This window comes from Aristolochia californica, unplaced genomic scaffold (assembly GCF_029961685.1).
Source record: "Aristolochia californica isolate CCGP_79_NKW_82.1479 unplaced genomic scaffold, dmAriCali1.0.hap1 SCAF_10, whole genome shotgun sequence".
Lineage (NCBI taxonomy): Eukaryota > Viridiplantae > Streptophyta > Magnoliopsida > Piperales > Aristolochiaceae > Aristolochia > Aristolochia californica.
In genome coordinates this window covers 31,477,460-31,496,454 of record NW_027181771.1, presented here as the reverse complement: position 1 = coordinate 31,496,454, position 18,995 = coordinate 31,477,460, and the positions used below count along the sequence as shown (strand labels likewise).

General features: G+C 37.4%; 2 protein-coding genes across 2 annotated transcripts; both read left to right on the top strand.

Annotated features, from left to right (window-relative positions):
- The first annotated feature begins 1,777 nt into the window (after positions 1-1,777).
- On the top strand, positions 1,778-12,847 carry LOC137936113 (AMP deaminase-like). Its single transcript, XM_068780666.1, has 20 exons — positions 1,778-2,258; positions 3,759-3,952; positions 4,959-5,166; positions 5,478-5,656; positions 5,769-5,820; positions 5,949-6,076; positions 6,191-6,370; positions 6,618-6,685; positions 6,779-6,921; positions 7,289-7,350; positions 7,645-7,758; positions 7,931-8,071; positions 10,843-10,995; positions 11,147-11,200; positions 11,282-11,392; positions 11,487-11,660; positions 11,737-11,817; positions 11,910-12,008; positions 12,148-12,277; positions 12,410-12,847. Exons 1-19 carry the CDS (start codon positions 1,787-1,789, stop codon positions 12,214-12,216), a joined length of 2,682 nt encoding a protein of 893 aa, XP_068636767.1. The 5' UTR covers positions 1,778-1,786; the 3' UTR covers positions 12,217-12,277; positions 12,410-12,847.
- A 1,106-nt stretch (positions 12,848-13,953) lies between these two features.
- LOC137936135 (protein PMR5-like) lies at positions 13,954-17,111 on the top strand. The gene is made up of 5 exons (XM_068780694.1): positions 13,954-14,602; positions 14,684-14,855; positions 14,950-15,128; positions 15,220-15,378; positions 16,482-17,111. Exons 1-5 carry the CDS (start codon positions 14,283-14,285, stop codon positions 16,801-16,803), a joined length of 1,152 nt encoding a protein of 383 aa, XP_068636795.1. The 5' UTR covers positions 13,954-14,282; the 3' UTR covers positions 16,804-17,111.
- Positions 17,112-18,995: the final 1,884 nt, after the last annotated feature.

Below are 18,995 nucleotides of genomic sequence, written 5' to 3'. Positions count from 1 at the left end.
AATGAAACGGGATTTCTTTCTTCTGTCAATCGAGATGAGCGAGTTAGTGGCGGCAGGTAAGTTATTTTGGTTTTACTGATTATCGTGAAAGCATGACAAATAAAAATGAGGACGGCAAACCCGTCAGCAAGCAAGCTGACAAGAGACGGCAATGGGAAGGTGAGATTGTACCTAAGATTTACAATTATTTCAGTTGAAAGATAGTGAATGAAGTGGGGAATTGAAGTACGGATCCCCAATGGTAACGCCGGCTGTTACCCATCTCTTTCCCTGTTCCTCAGTTTAATCCAAAATGTCACATCTTCCTTCCAAGAATTCTCAGGCATGTGAGAATTCTAAAAGATAGTGGAGATCTCCTTCGTGTTGTTACGGGTTTTTGAGGCCGACGGGAGATAATTGCGCCCGAGGCGGCCACTGATTGCGACTCTCGTACTCCATCCCTTTATTTCTGTTCTTTTGGTAAATTGGGTATCAGCCACTTGCACAAATGGTCGACCAACGGCAAATGAATAATGCAACCAGGGGTGCCATCGCTCGGCTCAGTTCGAATAAACCCGATCTCGAATTTAATAATCAGACTCTCCCTTTATAGGGTGGCATCAGTGAGCTGGTTCATGAGTAGCGCAAGCTCGGTTCGGTTTTGAGATCAGGTTTTCGATTCGTTTAAGTATACACTAAGACATATTTCTTCTTGTGTTTAGGGGTTTGGTTAATTATATAATATTTTTAAAAGTAGTGGGAAACCAACCCAATTAACAATTAAGATTAGTTTGGATAACCCTAGTTGAGAATGGGACACAGAGGCACTTACAACTAGGAGCATCTCCCTTTGTACCTCAAATTGTTTTAGTCCACCTGCTTGTTTTCTACAAGTATTGACATCCTTTTCAAATCCAACTTTGGTACTAATAAGAAAAGACAGCCTCCACTTTAGGCCATTATAGTAATCTTCAAAAACCCATTGTAGTGGTGGAGACAAAATTGTCAATTCCAAGGAGGTAAGTTTTTTTTTATAGGGGAATTAAATAAACCACAAAGATGGCAGCATTATATAGAGGGCCATTACTTTTACTTGTCTGTTTTTGAGATATATTAAAATAAAAATTTAATCATTATTATTTTTAAAAATATTAATAAAAATAAAAATTTGATCGTTATTTTATTTTGTTAAGGAATAATAATGGTCAAATTTTTTCGATTAAGAATTAATTAAAAAAATTGGTAGAACTGATAATAACAAGCTAACAATAGATTATTATCCGAAATAGAGTCGGTGTCTCTTACGACAAATCGACAATGATGCTTGAAGTGAGACGATGGAGAATCAAGATAAAATAAACCCTAAATAATTCGCTAAAGAGACATTCCACGTTATTTTCACATCAGAAAAAAGATGACTAAATTTCTCCTTTGCATATAAGTGAACGAGGGTTGTTGATCAAAGTTGTTATTTTGATAATAAAAGCTCTAACAAATACATTAATGGCGGCTTTTCTCCCTCGTCTTCTTTCACCTAAACCCTACCTCACACTTATTTGGATAAGGAAAATTTTTAAAAATAAAGAAATTGAATTTTAGACGGAGAGATCTGTGAGATTGGAGTTAGAACTTGAAAGAGATTTGGAGGAGTCATTTTCATTTTTAGTTTGATTTATCTTGATATTTTATTTATTTTGAAAAAAAGCATTTCCTGCCACCATGCACTGTGCAGCGTCCTCCGAATATATCCTCTCTTCTTTCTCTCTCTCTCTAAACAACTCCTATAAATAGACATGGTTAACCCCTCATGCCTCTGAATAAATCTCTCCTTCTCTTTTCTACAGCGCGGCATTTTTTGTCAGTGCCGAGACCAACAGAGGACAGGAAGGTAGGAGGCGAAAAAGGTGCAAAAATGGACTCTTATGCCCTTCACCTCGCCGTGGCGGCACTGTTCGGCGCCTCCTTCGTCGCTGTCTCTGCCTACTGCATGCACCGCAGAACCCTAACCCAACTCCTCGAGTTTGCCCGCTCCGTCGACAAGGACCGGGAGTCGGACGACGAGCACGACCGCTCGCTGCATTCGGGCAGGAGGGGACGGAGGAACCACCACCATCGTCGGAAGGGGGGGCCGCCCTATCGTCGGATCTCTTCGTCCTTGCCGGACGTCACGGCCATGGCGGCCGTAGATGGAGAGGACAAGCCGAACGGTCCTTTAACAGCGGATGACCGGAGCATGTTGATTCCGCCGGGGCTGCCTCGGCTTCACACGCGTGCAGAAGGTATGCACTATACTGATTTCTCGCCTGAGTGAAGACGTGGGAGTCGAATTCAGTTAGATGAGTTGAAATTCGCTTTTGCAGTGTTTACTCTTTGCTATGTCATAAATGAAAGATTTTTTCTAGTTAATTATGTTTAATGCTTAGTAATTAGTACGTGCTTTTTTTCTTTGTTTCCTTCTGTTGTCATTAACTTCGTACATTCAAGTGCGAAATGAGAATTGATAGTTTAAGGAAAATATATTGGACGGAGTTATTGAAAAGTACGATGGTTTCAACTCAAAATAGGACTTAAATGCGTTTCTCCCCCTGATGAAGTGGCTTTCATAATGTGCCTAGTGACGGACCGGTGAAGATGCTGGAGGGTATTACTGAACTACATAATCTTCTTCTAGTTAAGTGCTGCTTGCCTGACTGTATTATTGTTCACGAGATGCATCATTTTTTAATAAGTAGAATTCATAGTGAGTTGCGTTTTGGTGCAAACGGCAGTTAGTATGGTCTTTGGTTTTGGAATATAGATGAATATGTTTTAACTTGGATTGGGAATAAGAGTTGGCGATTTTACTAGATTTATAAGTAACACTCCCATAACTATGCTGCTTTTGTTTGTGGGCAAGCAGTTATCTATGAGTTAATAGTATTTTGTTGGTTGGGTTGTATAGGACAAAATTTTAGGAATGGAACTCTATGCTAGTAACAATATGAGGAAAAGATAAATCCTGGTGCTTGAATGTTATACACTTTGTTCTTGTTAAAAAAAAATTGTTTATATAACTCAAATCCTTGTCTCTGCCTATAAAAAAAGAAAAAAAGAAAATAAAACCCAACATTCTTCTTTTAGATCTATTTTCTTTTGCACGCATCTTCAATAATGAAGTTTTTTTATTTTTAATATTTTTTTATTTTTGAAGTAGTGTTTGAAGTGATGGATGTGGGGCTAGGGAAGTGAACTATTGATAGAAGCTATCCATTTTATCAATTTGGCCAGCTAGAGTTATAAATTTTGCACTTACTACTTCTGTTGCTTCAGTCTTGTAGCCATCTCAGTCTTTTTGCTCTAATTCTGGTACAGTTCGTTTTTGTATTTTGCATACCAAATAGAAAATGATAATGGTTTATAAAGAAGAAAAAGATGATGAGAATCATTTTCTTGTATTACTTTCTTCTTGGGAGAATTAGCTGCAGTGTATGGTCAAGTCAATGTAATGTAATGCCCATGTGTGCAGCCACAATCAACATGATAAGATGTCCTTGAAGTTGACTTTAGTTACAAAATAGGTGTTTTTAAAGTACATGGGAACTTAATAAATTCTATTTACGTTTCAATTAATAGCATTATTATCTTATCTTTGTATGTGGCGAGGAAGAAAGTTGTGTATTTGAGAAAGTGACAGAGAAAAAGAAAGAAGGAAGGACAACCCATTTATCTTATTGTCATAAATTCTTTTTTTGTTTATATCAGTTCACTTTTGCTGGTTTACAATTTAAATGGTTTGGCAGGAAGCAGACAATCTATAGGCCATGCAAGTTCTGCAAAGAGAACTGGTCATTTTATTAGACCACCTTCTCCAAAATCACCTGTGGCTAGTGCTAGCGCCTTTGAGAGTGTTGAGGGATCTGATGAAGAGGATAATGTGCCTGACATCTCAAAACTAGATAATCCTTTTTCACTCAACAATGGGAATGGGAATGCTGTAAGTTTTCTATGGCCTCTATTTCACCTAACGTTTAATTGTGGATACGTTTCTGTTTGCTTATATAGATGAATGGTCAAAGTATCTTTCTTTTTCTCCTCTTATTTGTGGTTTCATTATCTACAACTTTTGAACACCTGCTCTCGTTTAATGTGGGAGTTACGTGTATTTTCTTCCTTTTCTTCATTTGCACCAATTACCAGAGTTGTGGTGAGCAATTTCAAACTGAAGCAGACTTACTCAAAACACTTGTGCAAGCCACAATTTTCCCCAAAAAAAAGTCACGGTGATCGAAAGTGTTTTTAAGAACTTGTGCTACACTTTATCAATCATTGTATTACTGATTTACTTTTGCTGTTAAGCAACTTTAACCTGTTGATCATCATACAAGATTTAATACAGAGGGTTTAACAATTATTGGGCTTTTAGTTGATCTTTAAGTAGGTAATTTCTTTAATGATCTAAAATTTCTCATTTTTCTGCAAAAAAAGAAAAGCTTTCTTTTTTGTGATTAATGGATAATGTTGTAGGAGGTTAAGTTGCTGAAAACTACATTTGGGAAAATTAGTACAGTCTGGATAAATAGAACTCTCAGTGCCTCAATATTTTCATTCTTGCATCGTGGGCACACACATACTTCTGGACTCTATTTCAAGAATAATAATTAAAAAGTGAAAAAATGTTCACATTATCTGGTTTAGTACATATCTCTGCATAGGGGTCTTCTGCATCCTCTATTATCTTCATAAAATTCAATCTTGCTTGAAAAAAAAAAAAAATTATAAGGCGAGATATCAATTTTTCCTTTTGAACAAAGAACTCTCTGTGCCACAATATTTTCATTCTTGCATCATGGGAAATTTCTTTTTCTTTTCCTCTTTCTCTCTCTCTCTCTCTCTCTCTTCTTTCTCACACGCCCTGTCTCTTTCTCTTTCTTGTAAGGAGCTGGAGACAAAGTTATAGCTCTTTTCTCTCTAATAAGTCTCTTTGAATGTGTTATGCCCAGGAGGTGCAGTGTAATGGGCTAAATCAAGATCGACCTGATCATGTTAATGTTAATGGAGAGCAAAAATCAATTACTGCAGCCAGCATGATTCGCTCTCACAGTGTGTCCGGTGACTTGCATGGGGTTCCACCTGATCCGGTAGCAGCTGATATCCTGAGGAAGGAACCAGAACAGGAAACTTTTGTGAGACTAAAGATTTCACCTACTGGTAACAAATTGATCTTTTTTAACTGTAATATGAGAAACTTGTCCTGGAACTTAAATAGCTGCTTGGTTTAAACTGGAACATTGAAATTGATTGTGCTCATCTTGAAGATTTGTCTAAAATCTCTGTTAAATCTGATGGAGATAACTCTTTTCATGTACTTTAAATAGATATAGAATTATATATAATAGAACAAAGCAACTGCCTTAAGTCATTCTAAAACACAAAGTATTTCTACTATTAAGATTAGTTTGGGTAAAAAAATTTAAAAATAAAAATCTTTACTTCTTTGTTTTGTTTTTGTTTACTTTTAGAGGTGCCATCTGCTGATGAAGCAGAGGCCTACATGGTTCTCCAAGAATGTCTTGAGTTGCGAGAGAGCTATGTATTCAGAGAAGAGGCTGCTTCTTGGGAGAAAGAAGTTATCACTGAACCTGGCACCCCCAAATCCAATCCGAATCCATTTGCATATACTCCTGAAAAGAAAACTGATGTGAGTTTATTCATCTTTATTTCATTTGTTGGAGTATATTTTCTTAACTTGTTATGGAATACTAGTTCTTTGGCTGTTAGTCAATTGAGATAGCTTTTGGTATCTTTTTCAGCATCACTTTCAAATGGAAGATGGAGTAGTTAATGTTTATGCCAATAAGGATGGTAAGACATCAATTGCCTCTGCCTTTTGCCAGATTAGGTTATTTCGTAATTGTTTGTTCATTTCAACTGAAAAACATGCTTTCTTTTTTAGAAAAGGTGTGTTATTCATTCACTTATTTTCTGTTCAGCAACTGAAAGGCTCTTCCCTGTTGCTGATGCAACAACCTTTTTTACCAATCTGCATCACATCCTTAAAGTAATTGCGGCTGGGAATATCCGAACGCTGTGCCACCATCGCTTGGTCCTTCTTGAACAAGTAATTCCTTTTATGTGTGTATCTGCCTGCTTTATTTCCAAAAAAAGCTGACTATACTTCACTTGTTGCTGTCCTTAGTTTGATGTCTTATCTTTTCATTTCTGCTTTCTTTAGAAGTTCAATCTCCATCTGATGCTCAATGCGGATCGAGAGTTTCTAGCTCAAAAAAGTGCACCTCATCGTGACTTCTATAATGTGAGAAAAGTTGACACACATGTTCATCATTCGGCTTGCATGAACCAGAAACATCTATTGAGGTTTATAAAATCGAAATTGAGGAAAGAGCCTGATGAGGTACTTAGATTACTTTATACACACTATTAGATGGTTTATACTACTTTTAAGTCATTCAATTGTTCAAACAAGAAATTGCTCTCCTTTGGGAATGGGATTTGAACCAGACATTGAGAGCTCATAATCTCATTTCAACAAGTGAAAGGATATCTTCTAGACTGCTGTACAAAGTATGCTATTGTTTGCCTATATTTAAAGCACTCATGGTCATTAAAGCTTTTGTTTATAAACCTATTGTGCTATGCAGGTTGTAATATTTAGGGACGGGACATATCTGACACTGAAAGAAGTTTTTGAGAGTTTGGATTTGACAGGGTATCAGTGAATTGGAGGCATTTTATTATGTTAATCATTATTTTCTTACTCAAAATCTCCCAAATTAATGTATTGTTGTTGTAATTGGTTTAGGTATGACCTGAATGTTGATCTGTTAGATGTTCATGCTGACAAGAGTACATTTCATCGATTTGATAAATTTAATCTCAAGTATAATCCTTGCGGTCAGAGTAGGCTTAGGGAGATTTTTCTGAAACATGATAATCTTATCCAAGGTTTGTTCTACACTTGAAGTATCTTCTTTTATGGGCTTAAATTGTAATTTTCCCCTATTTTCCAGCTCATTTTCAGAGCTTGCTAAACGTTAAATTTTCATAAAAAAATCTCATTTGGGATTTTTTTTCCCTTATTTGTAATTGATGAAGTTCTACATCAGTAAATGTTGAGTATCTGGAGTTACAGATTGACAGTAATCTTACTTCTGTGATACTGAGGCAAATTTTATGGAGTGTATTCCTGTTACATGCTAATAGTAGGAAGCTTAATGTAGTGTCTATCTTCACATCATTTTATAGGCTGTGATCAGAAAATGCTATCTGGATACTTCCAGTAATGAATAATAAACAATTTCCTGTGGTGTAGGTCGTTTCCTTGGCGAGCTGACTAAGCAAGTGTTTTCTGATCTTGGGGCAAGTAAATACCAGGTGCTTTCTCTGTTGCATTGTTATATTTTGTTCTCATTGTGGATCTGTAAAGGGATTCTGTTTCCTGATTATTATTAATCATTTAGTGTATCAATTATGGAGAATTATCTTTATAGACAGTAGCCATCTCTTATTTTTATTCCTTCTGAGGCTTCATGTTCAAATTCAAAGTTCTGGATCTGAACAATATCTCTTGATAGCATTATTTATTTTCTTATGAATTTGAAGCACCTTTGCCTGATATTTACTTTCAGCTCACTGTCTATAGGTTGATGACTTTTTCTACTTTTTCAGATGGCAGAATATAGGATATCTATACATGGTAGAAAACAGAGTGAGTGGGACCAACTCGCTAGTTGGATCGTGAACAATGACTTATACAGTGATAATGTGGTTTGGCTGATTCAGGTAACATTTTTTATTTAATTTTCTTGTTAACTTCTGACTCTGGAGATATATACATGGAGTGAATTTTAGTATTTCTTTCTTACTTCTTTGCAATTTCTTTTCACTTTTTAAATGAAGATTTTATTGGGTTTGTTGGAGCATATTGTTAACAAGCTCTGTTATTGTATTTCAGCTGCCACGTCTGTACAATGTGTACAAGGAAATGGGAATAGTTACTTCTTTCCAGAACATCCTTGACAATATTTTTCTTCCCTTATTTGAGGTTACGGTTGATCCTGATTCGCACCCACAATTGCATGTCTTCTTGAAACAGGTTTTCCTAATCCTCTACACTACTATTTTGTTCATATTTGTGATTTTTCAATACAAAAACAATAGATTTATATAGATGCTGTATTCCCATGTATGCTGGCAATGAAAATCTATTATGAGCAAGGTATTGCGTTGTTTCAATTTTCAATAAAAAAATTACTTAGAACAAAAAAGGGACCCACCTTCCCTCTTTTCTCTCTTGAGGCTAGGAGAGTCAGAGAGAAAAGGGGGCTCCCTGTTTTCTAAAGCTGGGAGGTTGATAAGAAGGGAGGGAAGAGCTTTCCCTTCCTTTCCCTCATTTAGAGAAGAGGTGGGGAGTTTCTCTCCTCTTTCTGTACAGAGAGGTGAGTGAGCCTCTATGCGAATGTGTAACTTGCACAGTGAAGGATGGTTAAATAGCTTTGTACAGGGAGATAATGAAGATCTGTATAGAGTCCTAGAATGGAGTCATGCCTTAAGCTAGTGGATAGATCATGGTGATTCTAACTGAGTTTATTCATAAATACAAATGGAAAAAAAAATCAAGAATAGATTTGACCCTACATCTGTAGTAACCTGAACCATTTTGAAGATCTAGAATTGGATTTCTCCATTCAAAGCCTGAGTTTTTGAGTTGGATGTCTTTTTTTTTCATGACAATGGAGCAATTGATGGGCCTTAATTGGCCTCATCTAAAACATTAAGTACAAGTTCATTGCCATGAAGACAGCCAAAAGTGTGTGAGAATGTCTAGAATGAACCCATGTCTAGAGTGATTCATGACCTTGTACAAGAATTAGAGGCGGGCCTCTCCACTCAAAGCTTGAACTATCGTGTTGGATGCCTTTCTTCATCTTCATTATGTCACTTTTGTGATTATGCTACTGGAATTGTCTTAATGAGGGTCTCTGTTTGAAAAGTATAAAAAAATGTATAACTTTGATTGCTAGCTTATATTTGTGATGTTAGAAAATCTAATGAAGGGCAATATCGTCATTTTCCACTTACTATAAAGTCTAGCAGCTAATCTATCTATAGTTCAATTTTCACGTAAATATAAGGATTTAAGTGTTTTTAAGTGATTTGGGGTATTGTTGTAATTTTTATTTCAGAACTCTATATAAGTACCCGTGGTCGAGCCGACCCCCACACAGAGTCATTTCCAGTACTTCGATTTCTTTCTCTTTTCTCTGCCCCTCTCTCTCTGTACCAAACCCTAAAAGTTCACTCTTTTACATGTGGCAATGGAATTCTGATAATTTGATGTGGCAATCTATGTTCCACATGTGAACTTCTTAGTGCAGTTTCTCTTCCCATAACAAATGGATGCCATTTTCTGGGATGACCACGCAGAAAATAATTCTGAAAAATATTGGTCATTTGTACTTTTAATGTGAAATGTGTCTATTTTGGTCTTTGTGGGTTTTATTTTTTTTCTCCATATTTCTTCTCTTTTGGAGATAGTTTGCCTTGTATTATTTGTCTAAAATGTTGAAAATATTTATTAAAGGGATGAAAGGAAACGTACAAAGGAACAAGAGAAGGAAGAAAACATCAAGGTATGATACAAAGAAAACACAAACAAAATACACCAGCTACTTTGAAAGAAAACATAGGAAACATGGGAACCAAAAATGGTTCTGCAGGAGGTCATTTCTACCAACTAGATGTTGTTGAGAGATGCCATTCTTTTCTAGGAAGTCAGCCACATGATTTACCTTGCAAGGCTTGTGAAACCAACTGACGCTGAGTAGGAAGCACAAATAATCACTAGAGAAGTCCAGAAACACAATTCATCACTAGTGAGAAGTCCCCCTCAATGACCATTACCTTGTCTTCTTAATAAAACCTTTTTCTCATCATTTTAGAAATAGCACATTTAGTATTTTAAAAGGTAGAGGGGTATACTTTTAGAACCAAATTTGCACATAGTTAAAAAAGAAGCATATTGCATAAGGATATAAAGTTGCAATGAAGAGAAGACTTCTTTGCATGATCACATTGATTTATTCTGATGTGAACTGTGAATGAAGTAGTTTCATGTAAGTGGGGTCGGTAATTTTAGTCAACAACCCGTTTTTCACCTTCATCTTTCCAATTGTAATAGGATATGGAGCAAAATTTGTTACAGATTTAAGGATTTGGCTAGGTTTCCTTTTTGACCTCTATACCCGTCATTATATGGGCATTTCGTACCTGATTACCCAGGTAGTTATATTATGAGGGTATCGATATCAGTCATTATGTTTCTTTAGTTTACACATTGTGGATAGCTTGATTTGGTAAAATAATTTATAAAAGATGAATCAGTTAGTTTTTAGTTAATATTTCTAGGCTTATGGAAATTTGAAAATTATTTTTAAGTTCTTTATGACTATTTGAGCATTTTGCTTAGTTATTTATTAAGTTTTAGACTGAGGTTTATTCATTTACCTGTTTGCCTGCTGACTCATTTGCATGTCACTAATTGTATAAATAAATAGGTAACAGTACACTTCTTGCCTTTCCTGACTGAACCTCATTACTCAAAAAGGGTATACGGAAATGGAAAAAAAAACTATCCTTTGTGATTATTGCCGATTTATAGTCGGACATTTTTGTCCTATAAAGCAATTTATGCGAAAGTAGCTAAAAGAATTTAAAATTCAAAACTGAGAGATTTTCCACGCATGAATTTTATATGCGGTTACACAATATTATATTCCAAATTGATATTTAGAAGGCAATTTAGAAATATGAAATATTCTGAAATGGTTTGAAACGTTATTATTCAACTCTTGTTGTCTTTTTCAGGTTGTTGGTTTGGATTTGGTGGATGATGAGAGCAAGCCTGAAAGGCGGCCTACTAAACACATGCCCTCTCCTGAACAGTGGACAAATATATTCAATCCTGCTTTTTCATACTATGCCTACTACTGTTATGCAAACCTGTATACATTAAATAAGGTGTTATGCTTCCTCACAAAAGAGATTTTTCCCCCTCTGGCTTTTTAGTTGCTATCCTAAAGCAGAGAACATATTGTTTCCTTTCTTTTTCCAGAAAGATCCAAATGTTTTTTTCAAACTCAATAGATACTAACACTGTTACATCTATCAGCTTCGCGAGTCAAAGGGCATGTCAACCATCAAATTTCGTCCTCATTCAGGCGAGGTATATTCCTTGAAGCTTAATCTTCAATTGTCTTTTTGATTTTTCCATCCGGCTTTATCATGTGTTATATTCTATTTTCAGGCTGGAGACATAGATCACCTTGCTGCTACATTTCTTACTGCTCATAATATTGCACATGGAATTAATTTGAGAAAATCTCCTGTGCTTCAGTATTTATATTATCTTGCTCAAGTAAGTTATCTCTGACTCACTCACTTTGTTCTTGTGGAGGCTTCTTGTTTGCATATCTAATAATCAACTGACAAGGTGATACTTTTGGTGGTAGATTGGCTTGGCTATGTCGCCGTTGAGCAATAATTCCTTATTTTTAGATTACCATCGGAATCCTTTCCCCTTGTTCTTTTTAAGAGGTCTTAATGTTTCTCTTTCCACTGATGATCCTTTGCAAATCCACTTAACAAAAGAACCACTGGTGGAGGAGTACAGTATAGCTGCATCTGTAGGTCTCTATCCTTCTTTTTGGTTTCCGTCTCTAGGTGGAGATCTGAAGCTAAGTAATCTATTTTGCAAAACAGGTGTGGAAGCTGAGTTCATGCGATCTATGTGAGATTGCTCGAAATTCAGTTTATCAATCAGGCTTTTCACATGCTCTCAAGGTACATTATCAGAAATTTTTTATAATAGGATGTCTTGATGATATTGACCGTTCTTGCTTGAATCTCAGCTATATATAATTTTCTCTTGTCAGTCTCATTGGATTGGGAAATCGTACTACAAGAGAGGTCCAGATGGGAATGATATTCACAAGACAAATGTGCCTCATATTCGGGTTGAATTTCGAGACACAGTATGTTGGAAAGCTATAATTTTCTTGTGGTTAGACATGATTATGCATCTTTACCCGACTTATGTCATCGAATCTCCAAATTGCTTTTTATTAAAGCTTTTAATATCCATTTAAACGAATTTTCTTACATATTCTGCAGATTTGGAGAGAAGAAATGCAACAAGTTTACTTGGGGAAAGCTAATATCTGTGAAGAAATAGATAACTGAGGTGCTAAAGGCATACTTAGCGCTATTTCGTTGTTATTAGATGATCATCCATTATTTCCTGGTAAGTTTGATGCTCAAAAATGACTACGTATTTCCAAGTACTCTTTGTAAGTGCCTCATCAGTAAAATCAAATTTATTTTTTCTTGAACGATCGACCTATGATGAACGTGGATGCCCTATTACTGTTTGCAGTTCTTTGGCTCAGAAAGTCACTCCCCAGAGGATCCCCAGGGTCCCTAGTGAACGTGTGAAAGAAATCCTTTCAAGCTGGAAGTCTAAGCAAACAGGGGATGTGCAGGTGGCCATGGAACGTGTACGATAACTGAAAGATAAGAGATCTCAAATGCTTCAGAGATCAGAGAATGAGCGATTTTACACACTGCAGAGGAAATCGAGCAACGGCCGTTACTGTATTGCCCTAATAAACTGAAGGGTGTTCGCTGAAATAAACTGTCATGCTTGTATCCTCTATATGGAGAGCTCCCCTTATATTAATGTTGATATAATATAGTGTCATTTAAATCTCCAGTAATGGATGAGAATAAACCTTTTTCAGCAGCATATTTTTCTCACTGATGAGACATAAAAATCGCTTTTCTGTTTGTCTAGCCAACTACAGTTGTGATAAGAATCATGAACAGTCGGGATGAGTCCAAAAGCAGAAGCAGTCAAGTCCATCCACATAAGTACAAGTGCACAAGTTGGGGGATGGCCAGTTTGCATTCCTTTCAAATCACTTGCCAAGATAGCCAAATCAATTAAGTCTTTGCTAGCTGCTACACACACATGGAGGGTCCATCTCTCATCTCTGATACATAGCTTAGATAAGTTTCTTTTTTAGGTCTTCATCTATGAAGAAGAAGGGATTTGTTTAATCAAAATTCACAAGCTTATACTTATTTATACCATCACATGTGCACATTTATACTCAAAGGGTACCTCCTCCAGCTTGAAAATGATTGAACTATGAAAACATATCCAACCGATCTCTTAAATCTACAAGTCAGAAGATGAGTCCGAAAGGAGAAGAGTCTTTTCATCATCTGCACAAAAAATTCCTCATGATAAAGGTGACGAACCAAAGTATCAGAAGCAAAAGACAGAAAAAAGGAATGTCCTTGCGGGAAAGAGGAAGAAAGACGGAAACAGAAGTAGCAAGTAAAGATTAAAAGGAGAAGTTCTCCTTCTGTAGGCCAAGTAAAGCATAGATAGAAACCTTACTTTTCGTCAGCTCTGTAAAATTGGGATCTCTTACAGGGAATGCATCTTAGACTTAAGGACAGTTGACAGGATATTCAATGCCAGTGATCAATTTGACAGGAAAATTAATGGAACCCAAAAAAGTAATCAAGCCATCCATGAATAGAAGTTTGAAGGGTCATCTGTTTCAGCTATTTCGGAAGCTGAGTAATATTTTGAAGACGACGACGACGACGGCAGACAACTTGTGTTCAGTTTTCACCTCTACCAGCTAGACAAAGACATTACTGGCGCTCTGCAAGTGGCGTCTTTTATAAAGTTCTTTTGTCTCTCTCTCTTGTACCTGCCTTGGACCAATCCGTTTAGAAAATCGCAAGGCTTCGTTTTTGTCCACGACAGTGGGACCTGCCTCTGTTAACTCTTCTGAGCGAGGATTATGTGATTTCCGATTCATTGTGAAACAGTTATCCGTTTAAGGCAAGCAATCAGTAAGAATGAAGCGAGTTTCAATCCAGTCATGGAGTCGTGAATAAGGCAGAGCAGAGGCTGAGAGCTCTATAAAAACAAACCAGAACCGAGGCAAACTCTGCTCATATTCTGCTTCCTCGTCTTCAAAGTCGGCCGTCGTCGCTTGCCTTGTTGCTGACTCGTCTTCCTGAGAATCTGCGGTAATTGAAGCCGAAGACAACCGTCGCCCACGACAAATATAACCTGTCACGTGAATCTACAGCTACCTTCATATGCACACAACCGCTACCCCAATTGCCAAAAGCTACCGAGAACCAAAGCAGAGAAAACCTTTTTTGTTCGCCTATATATTTTCTTCTCCTTCCTCTCCTTTACTTCCGACTCCATTTCGGCCATAATGGCTTCTTCGCCTTGGTCTGCTCTTACTTGCGCAGCTCTCCTCTGTTTATGTCTTCTTCAAGTCCAATTAGCGTCCTCATTAGTCTTGTACAGACACCACCACCACCACCACGGACACAAGAAAAGGCCGAGCTTGCTAGCCAATCAAACAGCGTGCAATCTGTTTGTAGGGAGTTGGGTGCTGGACGATTCCTACCCATTATACCAGGGCTCGAGCTGTTCGATCATCGACCCGGAATTCAATTGCAAAATGTTCGGCCGACCCGACTCTGACTACGAGAGATACAGATGGCAGCCAGTCAACTGCGAGCTTCCTAGGTTCGTTTTGCTTCAATTTTTCGAATTCGAGTGCGGTGGTTCTCTGTATTTCTTCTCTCATGGTGGGTTGTTGATTGTCAGGTTCGACGCGCTGTACTTCCTCGCGAGAATGAGTGGGAAGACCGTGATGTTTGTGGGAGATTCCCTGGGGCGCAACCAGTGGCAGTCGTTAATTTGTATGCTTAGCGTCGCAGTTCCACCCTCTCAGACACTATTAATAAGAGGAGATCCTCTGTCCACCTTCAAGTTCTTGGTCTGTAAATTCTCATTAGCTGTAAACTGGTTGTACAGAGAGGCATTCGATCGAACACGCGTTCAGTTCATCTTACATATAACTGATGTTGCAGGGATACGGCGTTTCCATCTCTTTCTACCGGGCGCCGTACCTCGTCGACATTAATGTCCTCCAAGGGAAGAGGATTTTGCGATTGGATGACATATCTGGGAATGCAAACGCCTGGAGAGGCGCCGATGTCTTGTCATTCAATACCGGCCACTGGTGGAGTCACAAGGGTGCTCTCCAAGGGCGAGTTTTTCACTAAACACTATGGAAATTTTTTATCATTTTGCTGTATAGATGAAGGATTAATTGAAGTGTTGAAATGACGTTCGTGCAGGTGGGATTATATGGAGGTGGGAGGAGCTCTATATGCCGACATGGATCGTCTAGCTGCGCTAGAGAGAGGAATGAGGACTTGGGCTAATTGGGTTGACATGAATGTTGATACTGCTCGGACAAAGGTCTTCTTTCAGTCCATTTCTCCTACCCATTACAAGTAAGAGTTCTCTCTCTTTCTTTCTCCCGCAATCTCCTCTTGCTCTTGCTCTTGCTCTCTCTCAGTCGGATTAATCAAGAGTAAATACAAGTAAGTAGGAAAAGGTGTTAAGACGAATTGTCTGGTGCGAAATTGTCCACTGTAACGCTGTCGAGCGCTTTCAGTGGGTCTTCTTCTTTCGGTGGCCTTTTTCTGTGACAGTCTTATCAATCGTCAGACCACGAGATCTTGATCAGTCCAGTGACTTTCCCGTCTTCAGATAGCTTCGGAGTTTGCACTCTGAGAAAGACAAGAGTGTCGTTTTCCGGTGGCACTTGTCCCAACCCAGATCGTAATTAAAGGGTTGGGTGAATTCTGGAACCCATATTCTTCTTCCATTTTTATCTGGGCATCGTCACCCACCCTGACAAACTTCATATTGTCTTCTACGTCTTCTTCGCAGATACCTGACTAATTTTATAAGCAGGGTATCTCATTCCTTTTATCACGGGTTAATCGTAGTAAGTAAAAAAATATTTGAGAATGATTTTTGATGATTTAAAAAGTAAGAAAAAAATGGGATTTCTACTTCCTATCCTATCACTGTCCCTATCGTGTGGACTTCAATAATGGGAAATCGACATGGCCGACAACTCTGGAAGCCGGAAAAATGGCTGCTTTTCTGCCATTCAGATTCCTTTTTCTTACGAAAGCATCTCAACGAACTGTCCTGTTTGTAATAATTGATATTTTCTGCTTCTGTTGAACCAGACGTGTTTAGATTACTGAGCGCCACCGTCACTCATAAACAGACACCTGAGGACAGCACCTTCAACAAATACAATAAAAAACACTTGTTTTTTTATCCTGAATTTGACCTTAGAAACAATGAGAAATTTTGCTACAGATACATTGAAAGCAAACACCTTTGTTTTTTTTTTGTTTCAATTATCGAACCTATTCGATCGTCAAAGCAGGAATTAAAGAAAAATCCATCATTCTCTTGGTCAATTACTGATGGCATAGTCATGAACAGATTATTATTATCTACTTCAGATGATTTGTTTATTGTTTATGCATTTTTTCATATTGTTTTTTAATTCCAATGATCTATTGTCGCTCAGTCCCCTGGAATGGAATGCTCCGGTTTCGAGAAACTGCTACGGAGAGACGGCTCCGGTGAATGGTTTAACGTACGCGGGCGCGTATCCGGATCAAATGAAAGTTCTCCAATTCGTGATCAGAGACATGGCGAAACCAGCTTACTTACTGGACATCACCACTCTTTCAGAGCTTCGGAAAGACGGGCACCCTTCAATTTACAGCGGAGATTTGAGTCCGGAGCAGAGAGCTAATCCGGATCGATCTGCAGATTGTAGCCATTGGTGCCTGCCGGGCTTACCCGACACATGGAATCATCTCTTCTACACAGCACTCTTCTTCTGAGTTGTTTGTCGCTCAACTCCTTTTCTTCTTCACGAATCAATTTATTACCGGATTTAATGTCAGGGTAGACTGTGGAAAGTATAGTAATGGTTTATACCTGTAACTGTTTGTACCGATTTGTTGGGTGTGATTGCTGGGCAAAGCTCGGCGGTGGCACGGTGAATTAATCTTAACGGACTCGTTAAGAATTTCTGTGAAATTGTGTAAATTTGGGGCATTTTGATGTGGTGGTGCTGACATTAGTTCCGTTTTGTTGTTATCCGGTGAGGAGAGGAGAGAAGAGGAGTAAAAGGTCCCGCCTGCCTTTTACATTTTTGTCTTTTTGAGACAAGTTTGTTGAATCTTGAATTGTAAACGAGGACGAAGGGTCGCCATTATGATAGGAACTGGAAGCCGGAAGCGGGGGTTCTCATGTGATTCGTTGGAAGTCGGAATAGAAAAAGCGGTCTATAAAGAGGTCTGGAATTTAAGGGAGAGTGGGCCCCAATGTTATCAAACCCGAGCTGGACTAATCCGGGGGAGGCCAAAACTGCCTTGTCCATACAAAATTGGCATACTCGATCAGAAATAAAATAAAATAATAATGTGACATTAAACTCAGTCACATAAAGTTAATGACATAAATAATTATGATTAATCATAGATAAATAATAATTTAATCTCATAGGGTACATATTATATTTAAGTGATTAATTAGGATAAAAATATTTTTTTTAAAATTCTAGTTGCCCACATGCCTAGAAAATTCATTTAAAGATAACTTTTACTTATGTGTTATAATTTAATCTCACAAGAAATATTATAATGACAAGTTGATTTATTTTTTTGAATTTATTTACATGAGTAAATATTCAATATTTAGCTTCATTACATGTTTTAGTAAGCATTGTTGTTTTATTTGCAGTTGTTCAAACTTTATTTATTCCAAATTTTGATTCCTCCAATATTACTCCTTTGAATGATGACAATTATGCGGATTGGACGGAAAAAATTCTCCTAGCATTGGGGTGCATGGACCTTTATTTTGCTCTTCGAGTGGATATACCTCTAAGGCCCATGGAATCTAGTACCCAAATTGAGAAAATATCATTTGATCTTTGGGAGTGATCCAATTACTTAAGTTTGATGTTTATCAAGTCTCACCTTTGCAAAATTATCCGTGGATGCATCCTTGATTATGCTAAAACAAAAGAATATCTTCAAGCTATTTAGGACTAGTTTGAGACTTTTGACAAGGCCTTATCAAACACCTTGATGACGAAAAATGTGTTCTATGAAATTTAGTGGCACCAAAGGTGTTCGTGAGCACATAATGTAGATGCGGGACATAGCCGCCAAATTGAAATCATTAGAGATTGAGATGTTCGAGTCATTTCTGGTACACTTCATCCTTTATTCGCTTCTATCTAAATACGGACCCTTCAAGATATCTTACAATACACATAGGGAAAAATGGTCAATTAATGAACTCCTGACTATGTGTGTACAAGAGGAAAGGAGGTTGAATTAGAAGAGGATTGAAAGTGCACATTTGACGACTCGTAGCAAGAAACCATTTAGGATAGGGAAGGGAAAGTGCCTCTTTATGAGGGTGATGTTAAATGCTTCTTGCAAGAAGACATGACATAGTCCCAAATTCAAGTATTGACTAAAAAAAATATAATCTAATCTCTTTAGTGTGTTTTGAATCTAATATGGTTAATGTTTTTTTATAACACTTGGTGGATTGATTCTAGTACTACAATCCATGTTGCCAACTCTAATCTAGGATTCTTAAACCAACGTAAATCGACAAAAAGTGAATGTACTATCTATTCAGGAAACAAGATGGGTTCACATATGGAGGCGGTTGAGACCTATAAACTTATTCTAAATATTGGTTTTGTTTTAGACCTTGAAAGGACCTTTTATGTTCCATCCTTTCTTGAAACCTTATTTCAGTTACAACACTTTTACCTTGTAGTTTCAGTTTTAATTTTCTTGGTAATTTCCTTCATTTGTATAAAGAATGATGAGTTATTTAAACTTCTTTTAACTTCTATCCTTGATTGTAATCTTACAATTGTGCATGATACAAATAGCATTAAATGTGGTGTTATAAATGAGAAATCCTCAATGTTGCGACTGAGAAAATTAGGTCATATCTCTATTGACAAAATTAAGAGGTAAATGTTGGAGTCCTTGAAGTTCTT

Bases quoted from the DNA above. Each gene is read 5' to 3' on its own strand.
- LOC137936113 (XM_068780666.1), top strand. From the start codon at position 1,787: ATGCCTCTGAATAAATCTCTCCTTCTCTTTTCTACAGCGCGGCATTTT. The intron at 6,077-6,190 runs GTAATTCCTTTT...TGCTTTCTTTAG, and splicing joins GCTTGGTCCTTCTTGAACAA to AAGTTCAATCTCCATCTGAT. The intron at 11,393-11,486 runs GTAAGTTATCTC...TTTTGGTGGTAG, and splicing joins ATTTATATTATCTTGCTCAA to ATTGGCTTGGCTATGTCGCC.
- LOC137936135 (XM_068780694.1), top strand. From the start codon at position 14,283: ATGGCTTCTTCGCCTTGGTCTGCTCTTACTTGCGCAGCTCTCCTCTGT. The intron at 14,856-14,949 runs GTCTGTAAATTC...CTGATGTTGCAG, and splicing joins TGTCCACCTTCAAGTTCTTG to GGATACGGCGTTTCCATCTC. The intron at 15,129-15,219 runs GCGAGTTTTTCA...ACGTTCGTGCAG, and splicing joins CACAAGGGTGCTCTCCAAGG to GTGGGATTATATGGAGGTGG.